The 14,858-nt window shown below is 35.7% G+C and overlaps 1 protein-coding gene across 1 annotated transcript in view; it reads right to left on the reverse strand.

Annotated features, from left to right (window-relative positions):
• The window catches only part of LOC113502759, a 153,592-nt gene that overhangs the window by 102,097 nt on the left and 36,637 nt on the right, over nt 1-14,858 (reverse strand). Inside the window, exons 8-10 of the mRNA XM_026884425.1 lie at nt 13,756-13,847; nt 1,516-1,610; nt 780-903 (exon numbers count right to left, since the gene is read on the reverse strand). Coding sequence (XP_026740226.1) covers nt 780-903; nt 1,516-1,610; nt 13,756-13,847 — 311 coding nt within the window. The remainder of the gene's footprint in view (nt 1-779; nt 904-1,515; nt 1,611-13,755; nt 13,848-14,858) is intronic.

The raw sequence follows: 14,858 nt of genomic DNA on the forward strand, positions 1-14,858 counted from the left end.
GAAATTTTTACTAAATAGTCCACGCAAAAATAAAATTCAATGAAATCGAAATGATTTTAAAATTCCCAAATGTCACTCTTTTTTTCTTAAGGTTAAGTAGTTACATTTTGGTCATCAAATAAAAATACAAAAAGCGTTACTTTTATCTTGGCCTAATATATCCCTACAGTTGTAAAAAAGAACGACAACTTTAATGAACTTTCACAAGTTTTTTAAAGTAAGGTGAACATAAATTTAGCTTAAAATTTATTTTATCTAACAAGGACATCAAGTTTCAAACAACAACACTAAGTTAGTGTTGCGACTCACTCTGTGTCCGAATTCCAACCAAACCGAAACTTACGATGCACTTAAAATCAAACTTTGTTTCTTACACTTGCTCAAGATAACAAAAACTTTACCAAACTCTAAGCTCAGTACAAAGAGAAGACTGTGGAAATCAAATTGTACATGCTAAAGCTATGAAAAAAATAAACTTCCCATTGTATATTAAAGAAAAACCCCATAAAATGTTGTTCTCAGACTACCAAAGTTTTATCACAATTTGCTCACTAGACAGGTGCAATGGAATGTGTCAAAATCATTCTCTCCCTAACGTCAAGTGGAAAGAATAATGTAATTATAGCTGTTTGCCTTACGCTCACCCACTACAAATGTAAGATGATCACATGGGAACATAAAATCGGGGACAAAATATACAATCTAAGTACCAAGTTCAAGAGGAACAAACATCCATACATACAAACCGTCGCATTTATGATATGCTTAGGATAACTTACCACACTAAAACTATACTTGGCGAGTGACGTCACGGAGGGGCTGGGCGGCGCTATCGGTGACCTCCGCCCGTCCTGCGCCGCCAGCGCCTTCTGCAACTTCTCAAACCCCGCGCCTCGGAGGTACCTGCAAGAGTCACTACTCAAATAAGAAAGGTTTTAGGTAAGTGTTTTTTGCCGGAAGGAGTATCATTTTCAATTCAATTGAATTCTTCATTAAATTTCGTTATGTAGGTTGTCAATGATAAAGTTAGTTTATAGCTTATTCTGGGCCCTGTCGGGCACAGCAAAAGTAGGAGGAACGAGGAATATTGGAGTCATCAAATGACATCTAAAGACTGGGGTATCCTTTCCGGAAAATCCTTCTGGTTTACATTGCATTTGCTTTACTTGTCCATCACGGTGATCGAACCCGCGACACGTCGCTTACAGTAGGTTTGGCGTGGTGACCTCAAACACTCGGTTATTCATGTAATGGTCAATTTAAAGTAACTTACATTTAGTTTTAATATAGTTTAATATTTTATTTATTTATTTTAATTAATATTTTAGTTTATGTACACGTTATTATAATACATTGGATATGTTACTGTACTTTTATAATCGAGTCTTCTTGCCTTGAGCCTTGATAAGACGAAACTTAACGGTGACTTATGCCCCACAGGATACGCGTATGATCGAATACCAGGACAGCATAGTATTAGAGAAGGTTAACATTATAATAAACAAAACATCTCACCTTAAAGCCTTCAGTCTCACCACCGGACCCTTCGCATCTCGCAGCAAGGCCACAGCGCGGTGGTTCGTCACTCCATGGAGAGATACACCGTCAACCTGTAACGAGATCAGAGGAAAAATTGGTATTGGTAAATAGCCACAAAGGTGTGGAATGCGAAACCTATTTTATATAAGTGGGGGATAACGTCACTTGTCGGTAAAATAGTAGGTACTGACAAGTGACGTCACACGAGTCTCCAACTTAATATCAGCTTTTTTTTTCACGCAAAAAAACATGCAACCGATATTTCTTTTTAAATCATTTCTGAAGCAATCCTGTTAAGGCATTGTTCGATTTTTGAGTCATATACTTATTGTAAACAAAACTCAAAATAGTTACAAAAAAATCTCAATGCATTATTTGTGTACTAAAAATATACATGTCCCCAGGGATCCCAATGATTTTCCCGCTATAATTGAGCACAAAGCCTATAGAACTCGGTGACAAAAGGTCTCTCTCATTGATTTATCGGAATCATTATGCTATCGCTAATTGGCCCGTAGCAACTGATTTTCTCATTAAGGAGACTTAATATCGGGAATGGGTTTCCTAAATGAATTCCCGGTAATAACGAACTAAAGCTGAAAGTTATATGGTACTAATTAAATGTCTATAAATAGAAATCTAACTCAATTTTGAAATAAGTACCAAAGTAGATTAATGAATCTACTCACTTGCGAGTCAAATTTATCTATTACGTTTATGTCCGTAGGTACCTCGCGTTTTATTATTTTGTATAGCGGCAACGGAAAAGCACCAGTGTTTATGCCAACTATCTAGCCATGTCAGGTACAGCCTAGTAACAGACACTATATAGTGGAGCATTAGTAAAAGGGTAAACATTTAGCCACTGGATAAGAAACCCTAAAAAGTTTACGAAAAGAATAAGAAATACCTAAGTATATTAACGTCTTATCGCCTTTTATTCTCCTAGATCATTCCTGAACATTCATGGGCAGCAGTCACTCGGAGACCGGAATATTCGTTTATTTTTAAACATCGACGCTACAAGAGGGATGCTATAAGTTGACATGTCTGTCTGTGTGTCTGTGGCATAAAAGCTGCATATGGAGGATGATAGACATGAGGAGATGAGCGATTTCAATTTGTTTTGTATTAAAGGCTAATTATGTGTGATTGTTCTGAGACATGTTTGTTAAAAATCTTTTTAAATTTTTTGTTTTATCTTGAGCTCACTTTAAAACTTGAAAACACGGTATAAAATAATCACGAATGAAAACTACTCAAAAACTGGAACATCAAAATGTAAGTGATATGAGATAAAGGTTTCTAATTAAGCGCCTTTGGTATCACAGCTGAAGTCCAGTGAAATCATTACAGCCCGATAGACATACAGTTCTATAAGACAGTAATTCTGAATACAGTTCGCATTAACATTCTGAATAGACCGTGATGGGTACAAGAGGAAACTTGGCGCCTCTCACTAAACAGATGAAACAGAAGGCTCGATGCAACAATATACAAGATAAAGATTTTGCAGAGATGAATATTCTGAGGGCTGCATTTCTGAAAAATGTAACAGTCGCAATGAGGAATATATTATATTCCTTGTGTTGTAGGAAGTTTCAAAAAGGCTCAGGTCACATACACCAAGACACCAAAAACAAGCGTTTTAAGTATTAGTACATGAAACAAATGCTTGTCCTACGCCGGGATCGATCCCACGAAACGTCACGAAAAGTGTTCATGCTATGGTGACTATGCCAATCGGCAATCCGTGCATTGAATTTATTAACAGGACGTGATATTAAATTGTCAATTAAATAAATTAGCATTAGAGATATCTATAAATTCTTATGATAATAACTTTATCGATAAAACATTGGAGTTTCCGATGGTAGAAACTCATTAAAGTAAATAACTCGAGGAAGGTCAATGACATTTGATTTCTGAACATACTAATATACTATCAACATGAACAAGCCATGAAATAACCCTGAAATGTCAGAGTTCAATGACATAATCTATTTAGTATACGAAAAAAACGTTGCTCAACTTTGATCTATATTTCTAGTATTCGTTGTTATGGCACCAACAGAAATACATCATCCGTGTAAAATTCAACTTTCTATCCATCACGGTTCATGACACAGCTTGGTAGGTAACAGATGGCCCCCAAAATCCAGCAAATAAAAAAAAGTTGCAACAAAATCAGTTCAAACAGTAACAAACATGAACGGACGAATAGGCCTTTTTGAAGTCAATTGAAAATTTGTCAAATTACTAGCTCGGATAAAAAAGTCAGAGTATTAATTGAATCCAACGAGACTTCTGCGTCAACTGCATAGCTAGCATTGCTTATGCAAATATTTGACGCCGGATCATGGACGAGACTCCTTAATGAGATAATAGCTGAAAGTCTACAAACTTTACTAGAGCAAGCTGCTTGCTGGTAAATAGGAGGCACGGGTCTCATTAATACTACTTTAGGTAATGCAGAATCAGATACACGGGTATGATAAAAAGATATTATAAAGGCGTAAATTATGCTGCCGGGGTAGCAAGTATGGACCGAAAGGGTCACCGTGGCCCCGGTAGACGAAGGGCAAAAGAAGGAACATTGGTGTGTTTCCGTAAGTAGAAGTCTGACACGCTGCTTAACCCAAAGCGAAAGTAGTGACTTCATTAGATGGACATGATATCACATAACACGTGGTGCTGCTAGATGATAGATGAACGAATTTATATTAGAAAATTGCCACTTACGGCCTGGAAACCACTAGGGTGTGATAAATTACAACAACTTTACTTAAGTGTAGACAAAAGTTTACGACATTACATTCTTTAATTTATCTTGAAACTCTTTTTATTTACAAGCTTTAAATCTAATTTGAGCTATGCCTTTGACTTTAATCAAATACGAGTCTAATATTTTTAATTATCTACCTGACGGGCTTAAAGAAATTATAGCTTGTACACTCAGTCCTCATCCTAATTGCTTTCGCATAAGAACACAGCAGTATAAATACTGATTATCCTTGTGAAACGAATTGCGTTTCAACAATCAACAATTGTGGTGGCCTTTCAATTCTATAACATGCATTTCTATGAACAAGATGCTGGTACGACCCCAACAAAGGCCAACCAATATGATTTTTTCAAAGATATATAATATGTACTTTCTTCATTATTCTAAGACAGTTTTGATAAACGATGAAAGTAAACATGGTGAAGAAAACTGGGATTTCCAAATTTTGGAATCTGCAATCTGGGAGCTAGCGTGGTGATGAATACTGAATTCTTCCCTATATGGAAGGAGACCTATGCCCAGCAGGCATAGTATAAGGTTCGTTATGTTATAATCACATATCAGTCAAACAATCTTCAAAATAGTCTTTCAAGCTCATCTCTTACATAACCAATAACCCTTGCTCATTTCCCAGCTAACAAAACAACAAAATCTTGTGCATCCACAATGACATCAACATTAGCTTTAGAAATATGATCAGTGTCAGCTTTAAGCGCGCTTTCCTCGTAAAGTATTATTTTCTCAACAATCTCATTCGTCTGAGTGGCGTGTGCAGTAGCACTCATAAAGAACGCTCATATACTAGCTACATTATAAATGACGTGATGCACTATGAGGGGTCTTGGATCTAAAATTGATGTCACAGTAGATGGTGCATCCGATTTTTATTTTTCACACTGTTATTGCACATTAAAGTACGTAGAATATTAAAATATTGTTGATGTTCTCATTTTATGTATCTACGTATATAAAATTATATGTTTAAGTTGGTAGCACTTGAAGTGGGGTCTTAACCGTTAACTTTTTAATACTGCTTGGTTTTAACTTTTTATTTGTTTACGTTTTCAGTGATATGGGAACCTTATTAAAAGTTCTGTATCCAAAGGGGAAAAATGGAATCGGATTTCTAAGGCTTCGATACATGTCCATTTGCCCATTTCTTTGTCACCAGGATGTAAATATCTCATGAACCGTAATATCTAAGCAGATAAAAATTTCTACGGTTTAAGCAACGGTTCTTACATATAAGATCCATTATTATTATTTTTATTTTCGCTTTATTTAGTCTATTCGTAAAAAGTCCTCAGTGTCATCAGACTAACACTTGACCGGGTTTTTTCGAATCCGAACCGTCTTCGATGCTCCTCTTCGATACTGAATGTGTTTAATCTACAAGTGTGTAAATGTAGATTAAGACCAAAAGAGATTTCTACTATAGCCCTGCGTTGTTGAAACTAAACAGAATGAAAATATCATTTCCCGATATTGAAGATTGCATCAAAATATGAAGCATGTTCATTAGAACCAGCCAACCATTCCAAGCAAACAGATTAAAACTCACACACTTAAAAGTATTATCACTAAGCGGATTATAAAAGCAGAAAATAATTGTGTATTTATAACCGAATGTGAAGCACAGATATAAGGGATTATCTATAAAGCCTCTCGTTTATTTTGCCATTCGATATTTTTAACATAAAGATTTGTTGTAACAAAATGGAATCGCAAAATCACAAAACATGGTGGTGGTAGGAGGTAGACTTAAACAAACCTAATTTTAATTAAGTATTTATTATGAAAGCGAAACTTAGTATATCTGACATTTACTACTTTTTTAAGTAAAAATAAATGAATGAATTCGGACGAAATGTCTTAGACCAATAGTTTTTAATCTGTATAAACACAGAACAGTTTTTATGTTCCCGTAGGATCGTTTTCAATTCTTAGCGAGGGGACAAACGAAATCAAGTTCGTTCTCATTCTATGAAGATACAAAATATGATTTTCTCACCCCGAATCTTAAAGATATCATACCTACAGTCCTACATGGCAGTATAATAAACCGTGATATGTAATTCTCGATGAGGAGGCAGTACGTGACATCGGCCGGGTCAAGGACGGAGAGACGGAGCGTGGAGCCTCGTTTAGACGACGCGAGGAGAACAAGCGAGTTGCAAATATATTGTGGAGCCGCGCTATTATGGGCCTGTAGACTAGTTGTAGTAGAGTGCCTATGAATCGCTAAAATCCAGACGGACCCAACATTGCTTTTTGATGTTATAATGTTTAGAAACAGAACTAGTTTCTTTTCTCCGAGCGCTATCGCTGCTAACAAATCGCGCAAATGTATTCAACTGAAAACTGAAAGTCACGCCACTTGTCACTGCTATAGATTCAAAGTATTCTTCTTGCTTCTTGATATTCTTAGCGTATCCTTGAGTAGAGAACAAGCATCGGCAAATGCAGTGTGGGACGCTCTCCATTCCAATGGAACGCTGACCTAAAAGTAGTAGATGGCTCGAACTGGATGCGGCAAGCTGAGTGACCCGGTGTTGTGGAACAACTCAGTGAGGACAAGCTTTAGCATTGAGTAGTGAGTGTCGAAGATGTATTAACAACAGCAGGGACCCACAACTTAACATGCCTTGCGAAACACGGCGCATTTTGATTTCGACTTTGATGAGCTTTTCCAGATATCCCATGGCCGCCAGTGCTTAGCAACTCGCACGAGTTTCTCGCCTCGTGTAAACGCTCCATAATAAAGACTCATTCCATGATACCTCTCTTTACGACGACAGTTTGTTCTGACACAAAGTATTGTATTATTATAATGAATACGAGTTATGGAGTTTTTACGTCTAGTTTATATTGCTGCGATGGCATTCCTATGGTTTAGTACTGGAAGTTTATCTTTATTAAGAACGTTTGTGTGAAGGAATCTTTGTCTTGGTTCCGACTTAGATCAATATGATGGTAACGCGGAAAGTATGAAATGTAGACCGGATCTTTGCGCATGAATATATAGAGAAAGGTTCATCGCTTTTTAGGGATAAAAACGGAACTAGTAATAGTTATCAAAATGATAATGAAACTATTCATAATAACACAGAAGATATTCAAGTACAAATAGCTAGGTAAGCATGTAATTATATATTATCAAAAAGCTTAACCTATGATTTTTTTAACTTGACTTATAATAACATATAATAAATTCAAACCTTAATTTGCGAATTTTAGAAAAGCCAGCAGAATATGATAAAGGCCGTGAAGGGTGGAGAGTTCAGGGTAATCCTCTGAAGAGGCTCGCCATCAACCCTCGCCGTCGAGAGGAGACGAGCGCACTTCGTTACCTATTCATGGACTTTTCAACACAGGTATTAAATTAAAAGAGACACAAAAAGTTACGTTTTTGACAAAATTTTCGGATAAAAGTTGAAGTTGCTTTGTTAGATTAATGTTTTTTAATTGACTTGTTTAATTTTGGATATGGGTAATAAGTAATTGTCTTACATTGCATATTTTGTATGTTGAAAGTGAATGTGGATTTTTATTGAAGATGGATGCAAATGGCATAAATAAACGCAGGGTTATACCCAGATGTTGGCTATGCAAGGCGGATAATGATGATGTATACAGAACGTAGCCATTAATAATTCAACAAATACAACAATAAATTAAAAACACGTGTCATATTGAATATTTAAATAATTAAAACTTGTTATATATAAAACAGTTTTTATTTTCAAGTAAGAAATTTATTAGGGCACGGATCTTGCTACCTGCGAGTTTGATTACTGTTCTAAATATATTATCCATGATCGTTGACATATGACAATAGGAAGAAGAATGCTTACAATAATATTATAACTGCGCTTTCGAATAGTCCTCCAATCGAAACTGACAAAGGACCAGAACGCAAAGAACGATGAGAATTCTGTGCTAGGGGAGGATAGATGCAGATGATGATGATCATCAATAACAAATTATTAGCATCATTTTAACGTCTATAAAAACATTCAAAGACAAATTACATAGCGCGTATAACTCCATATAAAAAGTCCGACAGATTAAAGCAAACGTGACTAACGCAAGAAAAATTTAATCTCCATCCAGAATTTACTTCTCAAAAATTCTGAAATACCATCGCAATTCCTATTTTCATTTCACAAGAATTTTTATTCTGGACGTTTTAATCTTTTGTTTCTTCGAGATCTGCAATTTCGAGTTGTTCAATATTAAAACGGTTGGAAGTTGTACAATGGAGTCCGAATTCAGAGATGTAACCTCTGTACTCGTATTGTGGGCTCGGGCAAGTGTTGCGACTGTGGTTTCAGCATTGTTTGGGAGCATTTCATATAGAAATAGGTCTGCGGTTGTTTTATGGAACTATTTGCGTTTGTAGCTTTGAGTTAAATGAGGAATAGTTGAGTGGTGACCTTGAATGCTGTATTATGTAGCTTGATAAAAGCCGGTCAAGGGCGAGTTGGACTAGTGACAGTGATGGTTCCATACAAACAGTCGAAATAATTGACACCCAACCTATTCATGACTTTAACAATAAAATTATTTAGTCTCTACAAAGAATACTCTATTATTAACGGTTCGTGCCATACGGCCTGTGATATAGGGACAGACGACTTTAAACTTGAGCAGTCTTGGGAATGGAACCCTAAGAAAGTGGTTGGTTTGAACGTTAAGTATGTCATAGAATCAGATGGAACCACGTGAATGTGGTGTTGGGAGTTAAGGAATATTATTTTATGATTCATTGTATATATATTATTTTGCTTATTTCAATGGACCATAACTTAAACTGTGTCATTTAGCAGCGAATGTTGATTTTAGATAGTAATTATAAATTTTGTAAACACAAGGTATGGTTAAAATAACCAAAACAACGTAATCTGATAATTACCACCTAAAATACGGTAATATAAACCAAAAAGGTTCAATCAGACATCAAACAAAACAACCTATTCAAATCAGCTTTGATAAATAACGTGTCAAATTATTTCAAAACTCGCTGAACCGCCCCTTACTATAAACTCTGAAAGCAGAAAAACTACCATTGTATAAGCGAGACACCACTACGCGCAGTGTATTACTCTATCTCGCTCGCACAGCGCGATCAGTCTTTATAAAAGTTCATAGTACTGGTGTTGATTGGGCCGTCAACAGATGAAAACCACTCAGATCCCCGCGACCGTTTGATCTCGAGACTGAAAGGGTGATTGTAGATATAAACTTTATTGATTCATTTAATTTGACATCTAGACGAGAGGAGGTCAAATCTCGTTGTAATAAAAATATACGAGTTCGGTTTCTTGCTTTTAATCCATGCGGTTTTTTGACCGAGAGATGATTGACGATAACGAAAGAAAGTTGCTATGGAACAATATGATTGTTCCATAGCAACTTTCAAAATCAAAAATCAAGTTTCAAATAGGCCGTTTTTCAGGCACTTTTAAAACGTTACGTTACCTTTGTAAGAAGTAGTACAATAAATGGACTAAAGCGAATCGTACTGACATTTAAAACCCCCAGTTAGACACCATAGGGCTTAAAAACGCTAAAACTAGATCCTGTATAGATCGTTTTTTTGACGACTTGGATTCATTCTTAAACTGGCTGTGATTTCGTAAGTAAATGAAATAGAAAAGCAATGATCGATTCAATAATTTCCTGCTGACTGGAATACAGATGGTAAAACAAAAGGTAAATTATAGATAGATAGATAGATAAAGCATTTATTCAGTACAAATAACACAGACATAAAGAAATTGACAAATAAAAAATAAATGTATAATTCCCGGGTATTTGGAAACGAACCGTCTCGCCACGATATATTAAAACTATCTTTAAACCTCGTAAAAAATCCGCCTCCTTAATTTCTTCGTAATATTTTCTTATGTTAATGACTAACATATCCGCATTACACACCACTAGGCGTCTGGAATCGCGTGACCCACGCAATTTATTCCGCTAATCATTTCCTAGAGGACAGAGCAAAGGGAACATTTTGACACGCATGTATCCGGCGAGGAAGCGAAAACGTTTACGAATTAATTACGGTATTGACGCATTTTTTCAGCTTTGAATCGTTCCTGGCATTCTATAGACCAATATCAGTTCAGTTGATTGTCAGATCGCATTGGATTTTGAATAGTTTTTCTTTCGTAAGGTGGATTCATAATTATTTATCTAAAAACTGTTTACTCACGCATATTATCGGTATAGCTGGACTAGTTTTGGACTTTACTGAAGTCCTTAATCATGGGCAGCAAAAATATCATTTGTTCAGTAAAGCAGTAAAATCTTATGGTCAACCTATTTGAAGGCTCTTTTTAAATATTCCATAACCCGAGTAAAATCGGACTCAGCGATCACTTGCTCTAATAATTAATCAATTATCAGAACGTTTACTATTTCTATTTTACATTAGCTGATTCCTGAAAACATGTTAAAAAATAAGAAATATAGAATAATGAATTAGATTAAGGGAAATCGTTTTGAAATGGAAAGACAACAGTATCCGTTGATAGATTTAGCTCAAGATTCAGAAGTTGCATGTTTAAATTAAATGTAATTGAGAGTTAGGGAGTCTAGACGAAACTCGTTAGAGTATTCTGAATAAAGCTTCAACAGTGAGTCAGCTGCACTAGGACTAGACAATTTATAGAGCAGCTGATTAGACAGGTAAGAAGATATTTAATTTTGTCGAAACTTTATTTAACTAAAAGATTAATGATGGCTTTGGACAGAGAAAAATAATTGAAGTGAGGTTTTTGCCCTATAGAAAAGAATTGGCTAAGGATAAACTTGAATAGAGGATTTATTTATAAAAGTCAAGGCATTTTTTTAACTTCTTATTAAAGTAAAGTTTTTATATTAATAAGAAGTTAAAAATATGCCTTGAATTAACTTAAATCAATAAGTACCCTATGGACCATTATCTATATCGTTACTAATATATAAAGCTGAAGAGTTTGTTTGAACGCGCTCATCTCAGGAACTACTGGTTCAAATTGAAAAATTATTTTTGTATTAATGAATGGTATATACCATTACGCTGCGACTAATAGGAGCAAAGATACAACAGAAAAAGTGGAAAAACAGGGAAGGTATAAATCGTAATTTATATCTTCTAACCACGCAGACGAAGTCGCGGGCAACAGCTAGTACCTAATAAAAATGAAATTACTGGTCAAGCGCGAGATGCAAACGAAAATGATCACATATCAAAAATATGACACTGATAAGCGTTGCTTAACCTTGTTTAAAAATTTAAATTGTAGCTTTGACGGTTTATCATATACTGGTCTATCTTTTGATATTCTGGTGATAGACGGACGGACGATTAAACACCAAAAGCTTCTAGACTTACCAAAATATATAAATATTTTCATTATCTAAACTTTCAAGATAAATTCCGAACAAGAGTAATAACCGGAAATTATTTCATAAACCAAATGAACTTTTGAAGTTCGAGCTTCAAATTTTCATACAGGAAGTCACACTGATTGAGGAAAGTTAAATGGTACCTGTTATAGCTTCAGAACTGCCTTAAAGGTATCTCGAAACTAAAATTAGGATAGAATGATTGGTACGCTGAACTTCAAAGGTACGAAATTGATTGGTTGATACGCCGACTGACTATAAGCTCATTAACGAGGACTTTTGCCGTTGTGGACGTGAGACGCCGCGACACACCGTAGAGCGCCGTCTTGCTTCCACACAGAATAGTACTGTTGTAAGTGGTTATAGTACAAGTTCTAACGGTGATAGGAAGTGGGAATGGCCAATCACTTAGTAGCAATTTTTTATAATGTTCACAATGAGTTCGCGTTAACATGCGACTTTTGAACCCTGTTTCTGGTCTAACACAGCTAGATTATTCACCCTTATACCTTGTATTGTTTAGAGGAGATGGTCTTTCGAAATAATTGTTAAACTATGAGAATGATAGCTTGATGAAAATTATGGCACTTAAATTAACGAGTTCAGTCCGAAGTTCTAAGGCAACAAACATAAAAAAAAACGAAATACATTCGAATTTGAGAACCTTTCCCCTTAAAAATCGGTTGATAATAGCTAACTTAAACTTCTGTCATAAATATTCCTCTATCCTACACGAATTTCAATTAACCAACAACATTTAGCAAACCCCGTCATATTAGTCCTTGCTCAACACATTCTTGGTTGCACAGCATGGGGGGGTTGGAAAACATCAATAGCGCCAATACCGGCGCGTGACAAATCAGCTGGCAGCGGGCGAGCGACAGACAAATGCGAAGCAAACGGACTGCGACATACTTTATTGGTACAACGACTGATGGAAACAAAGAAAACTGAACTTTTGCTGCAGTATTTTAAGGCATTAAATCAACTAAAAAGCTTTTAGATTTTTGTCGTGATGTTTTTGTTTTCCATGGTAATTGTATTTGTTTGGGACAAGATATGAAATTTCGTCATAGTTAGCTAGCGAAGTTTTGTATGGCAGATAGACCAATTGTTGTGTTATTTTTTGTAGATATTTGGGATTATTCCGGATATTTGGAGAATAAATCGAAGGCATTTTTTTGCCCTAAGCCTCAAGAGTGGGTTTTAGAAAATACTTATATGGTAAAAAAATTGTTGGTCGATTTTTTTTATGTTGAATAACTTAGAGAAATAACTTTGATCGAAAAAAGTTTCAGACAACACATCGCACAAAACTTTACGCCTTACGCCTGGCCTGAGTTCTCTACAAAACCACACAAGAACAAAGGAACAAAAATAACGCAATCACATCATTACACACCATTAATGTAGCCTTAAAAAGCAACAAACTCTACAACCTAATAGGTGTAAGCTGCAGAGTATATTGCTTCCCCGACTGGCCTGTAACGACCTGACTCATGTACAACTTTGTCATTACAGTGGCGAGCTACCGAAGCTCCTTGTTACCTACTAGCTGCTTATTACAGGGACTCACAACTAAGCTGGCTTCGACGAGATGCCGGGCGGTTGAAACATGATTGGTTACGTATTGATAGCTTTCTTTAAAAGGATTTTGTTGTGTTTTTGATGTAAAATTTATGTTTTGGATGTCGTGGAATTTGAAGGCGGAATGTGGAGTAGGAAAGAGTTTTAGTTTCTTTAAATTAGAATGTTCTTTTTCTCAGTCATGCCAATTTATCAAGATTTTTTTGTCCAGTATGCTTAATGTATTGATTTGAGGAGTTAAGTCTGTCTTTGGTCTTTATTCGTCATTTTTATGTATGCATTCCTTACCACTACATCTCTAACAATGTATTTTCAACTCTTCTCTTAACTGAGAACTCTAATTGAATTAACTTTTCAACCAAATCCTGCCACCTCTATGTACATATGATCTTCTGCTAGAGTAACTTATTACACCGATTTGTAATGCCTTATCAGCTAGTTCTTACCTCAACAATCCTGTCGTTGACCTGTATCTTCCCGCACAGGTCTGCCGAGCTCCCTTCGCTGATGCTCTTCACAAAGATACCGCTCAGCTCCTCTGCCGACAAATGTAGCCATTAATTTGGCGCCGAGTTCGACAACCTAATTAGCGTCGCTCTGAAAGCTTTGCCTGCAGCGTTCCGTGGCTTGCGATCGATCCCCGCACAAACCGAATATTTGTGTGATTCTAATGTGAATCAGTTTTATTTAAATTATTGCTCTTGTATATTTGCATTTCATGCGGTTGATGGGATCGTTGTTTCTATTACCATAATAAAATTTATTTAAAGATATTTTATTGAATATTTTTTGTACAGCGTCACATGAAACAATAAGTACTGTAATTTTTCAGGATACCCAAAAAATCGTCCAAAGCCTTCTAATGAAATAAGAGTAATACCTTCAAGTTTCAAGAACACAATAAAAATAACATAACGTCGAAACACAAAAGAAGTTACAGCGAAAACATTGTAACTCTGTTTACGTGTGTTTAATAATTCAGACGACATAAAGTTTCTCATTTCATGCCCCAACATAAAATGCTATCTAACCCAACTGTCAATGTACGGAGATAGGATTAAATGTACGCGCAGAATAGTCCCGGCCCCGCTATCTAAATAGCCCGAATTGTCTTATAGTGAACCCCAAAATTACCCACCTTTATCCAATGTTGACGGGCAAATGTCTATATATTTTGCGTCTAGAAATACACGCGTATTTTTTGTGGTTTTGTTAAATTGATTTGGGTGTGTGAAAGTGGGGCAACATTTTAGTTTTAGTAGACATAAGCAATTTGTGATGTCATGTCATTGGCTTTTCAGTTTTTAAGTCATGGCTATGACTTTGAGATATTTATTGTTGATTAAAAAACTAAGAGCTGTATTTAAAATGCAATTAGTTTTATCGTTATTTTAAGCAATATGTGCCTTCGTTTCTACTGGTTTCAGCTGATTATCCAGTTTTACATAAACGAATTTTTATTTCGTTTACATAACTGATTATAGTCGTTAAATAGTATCCCACACCAAAACTTCCAGTACCGTTAAAACTGGCGTACTAACAATAATCG

The sequence above is a fragment of the Trichoplusia ni genome, chromosome 18 (genome assembly GCF_003590095.1).
Source record: "Trichoplusia ni isolate ovarian cell line Hi5 chromosome 18, tn1, whole genome shotgun sequence".
In the NCBI taxonomy this organism is placed as follows: Eukaryota; Metazoa; Arthropoda; class Insecta; order Lepidoptera; family Noctuidae; genus Trichoplusia; species Trichoplusia ni.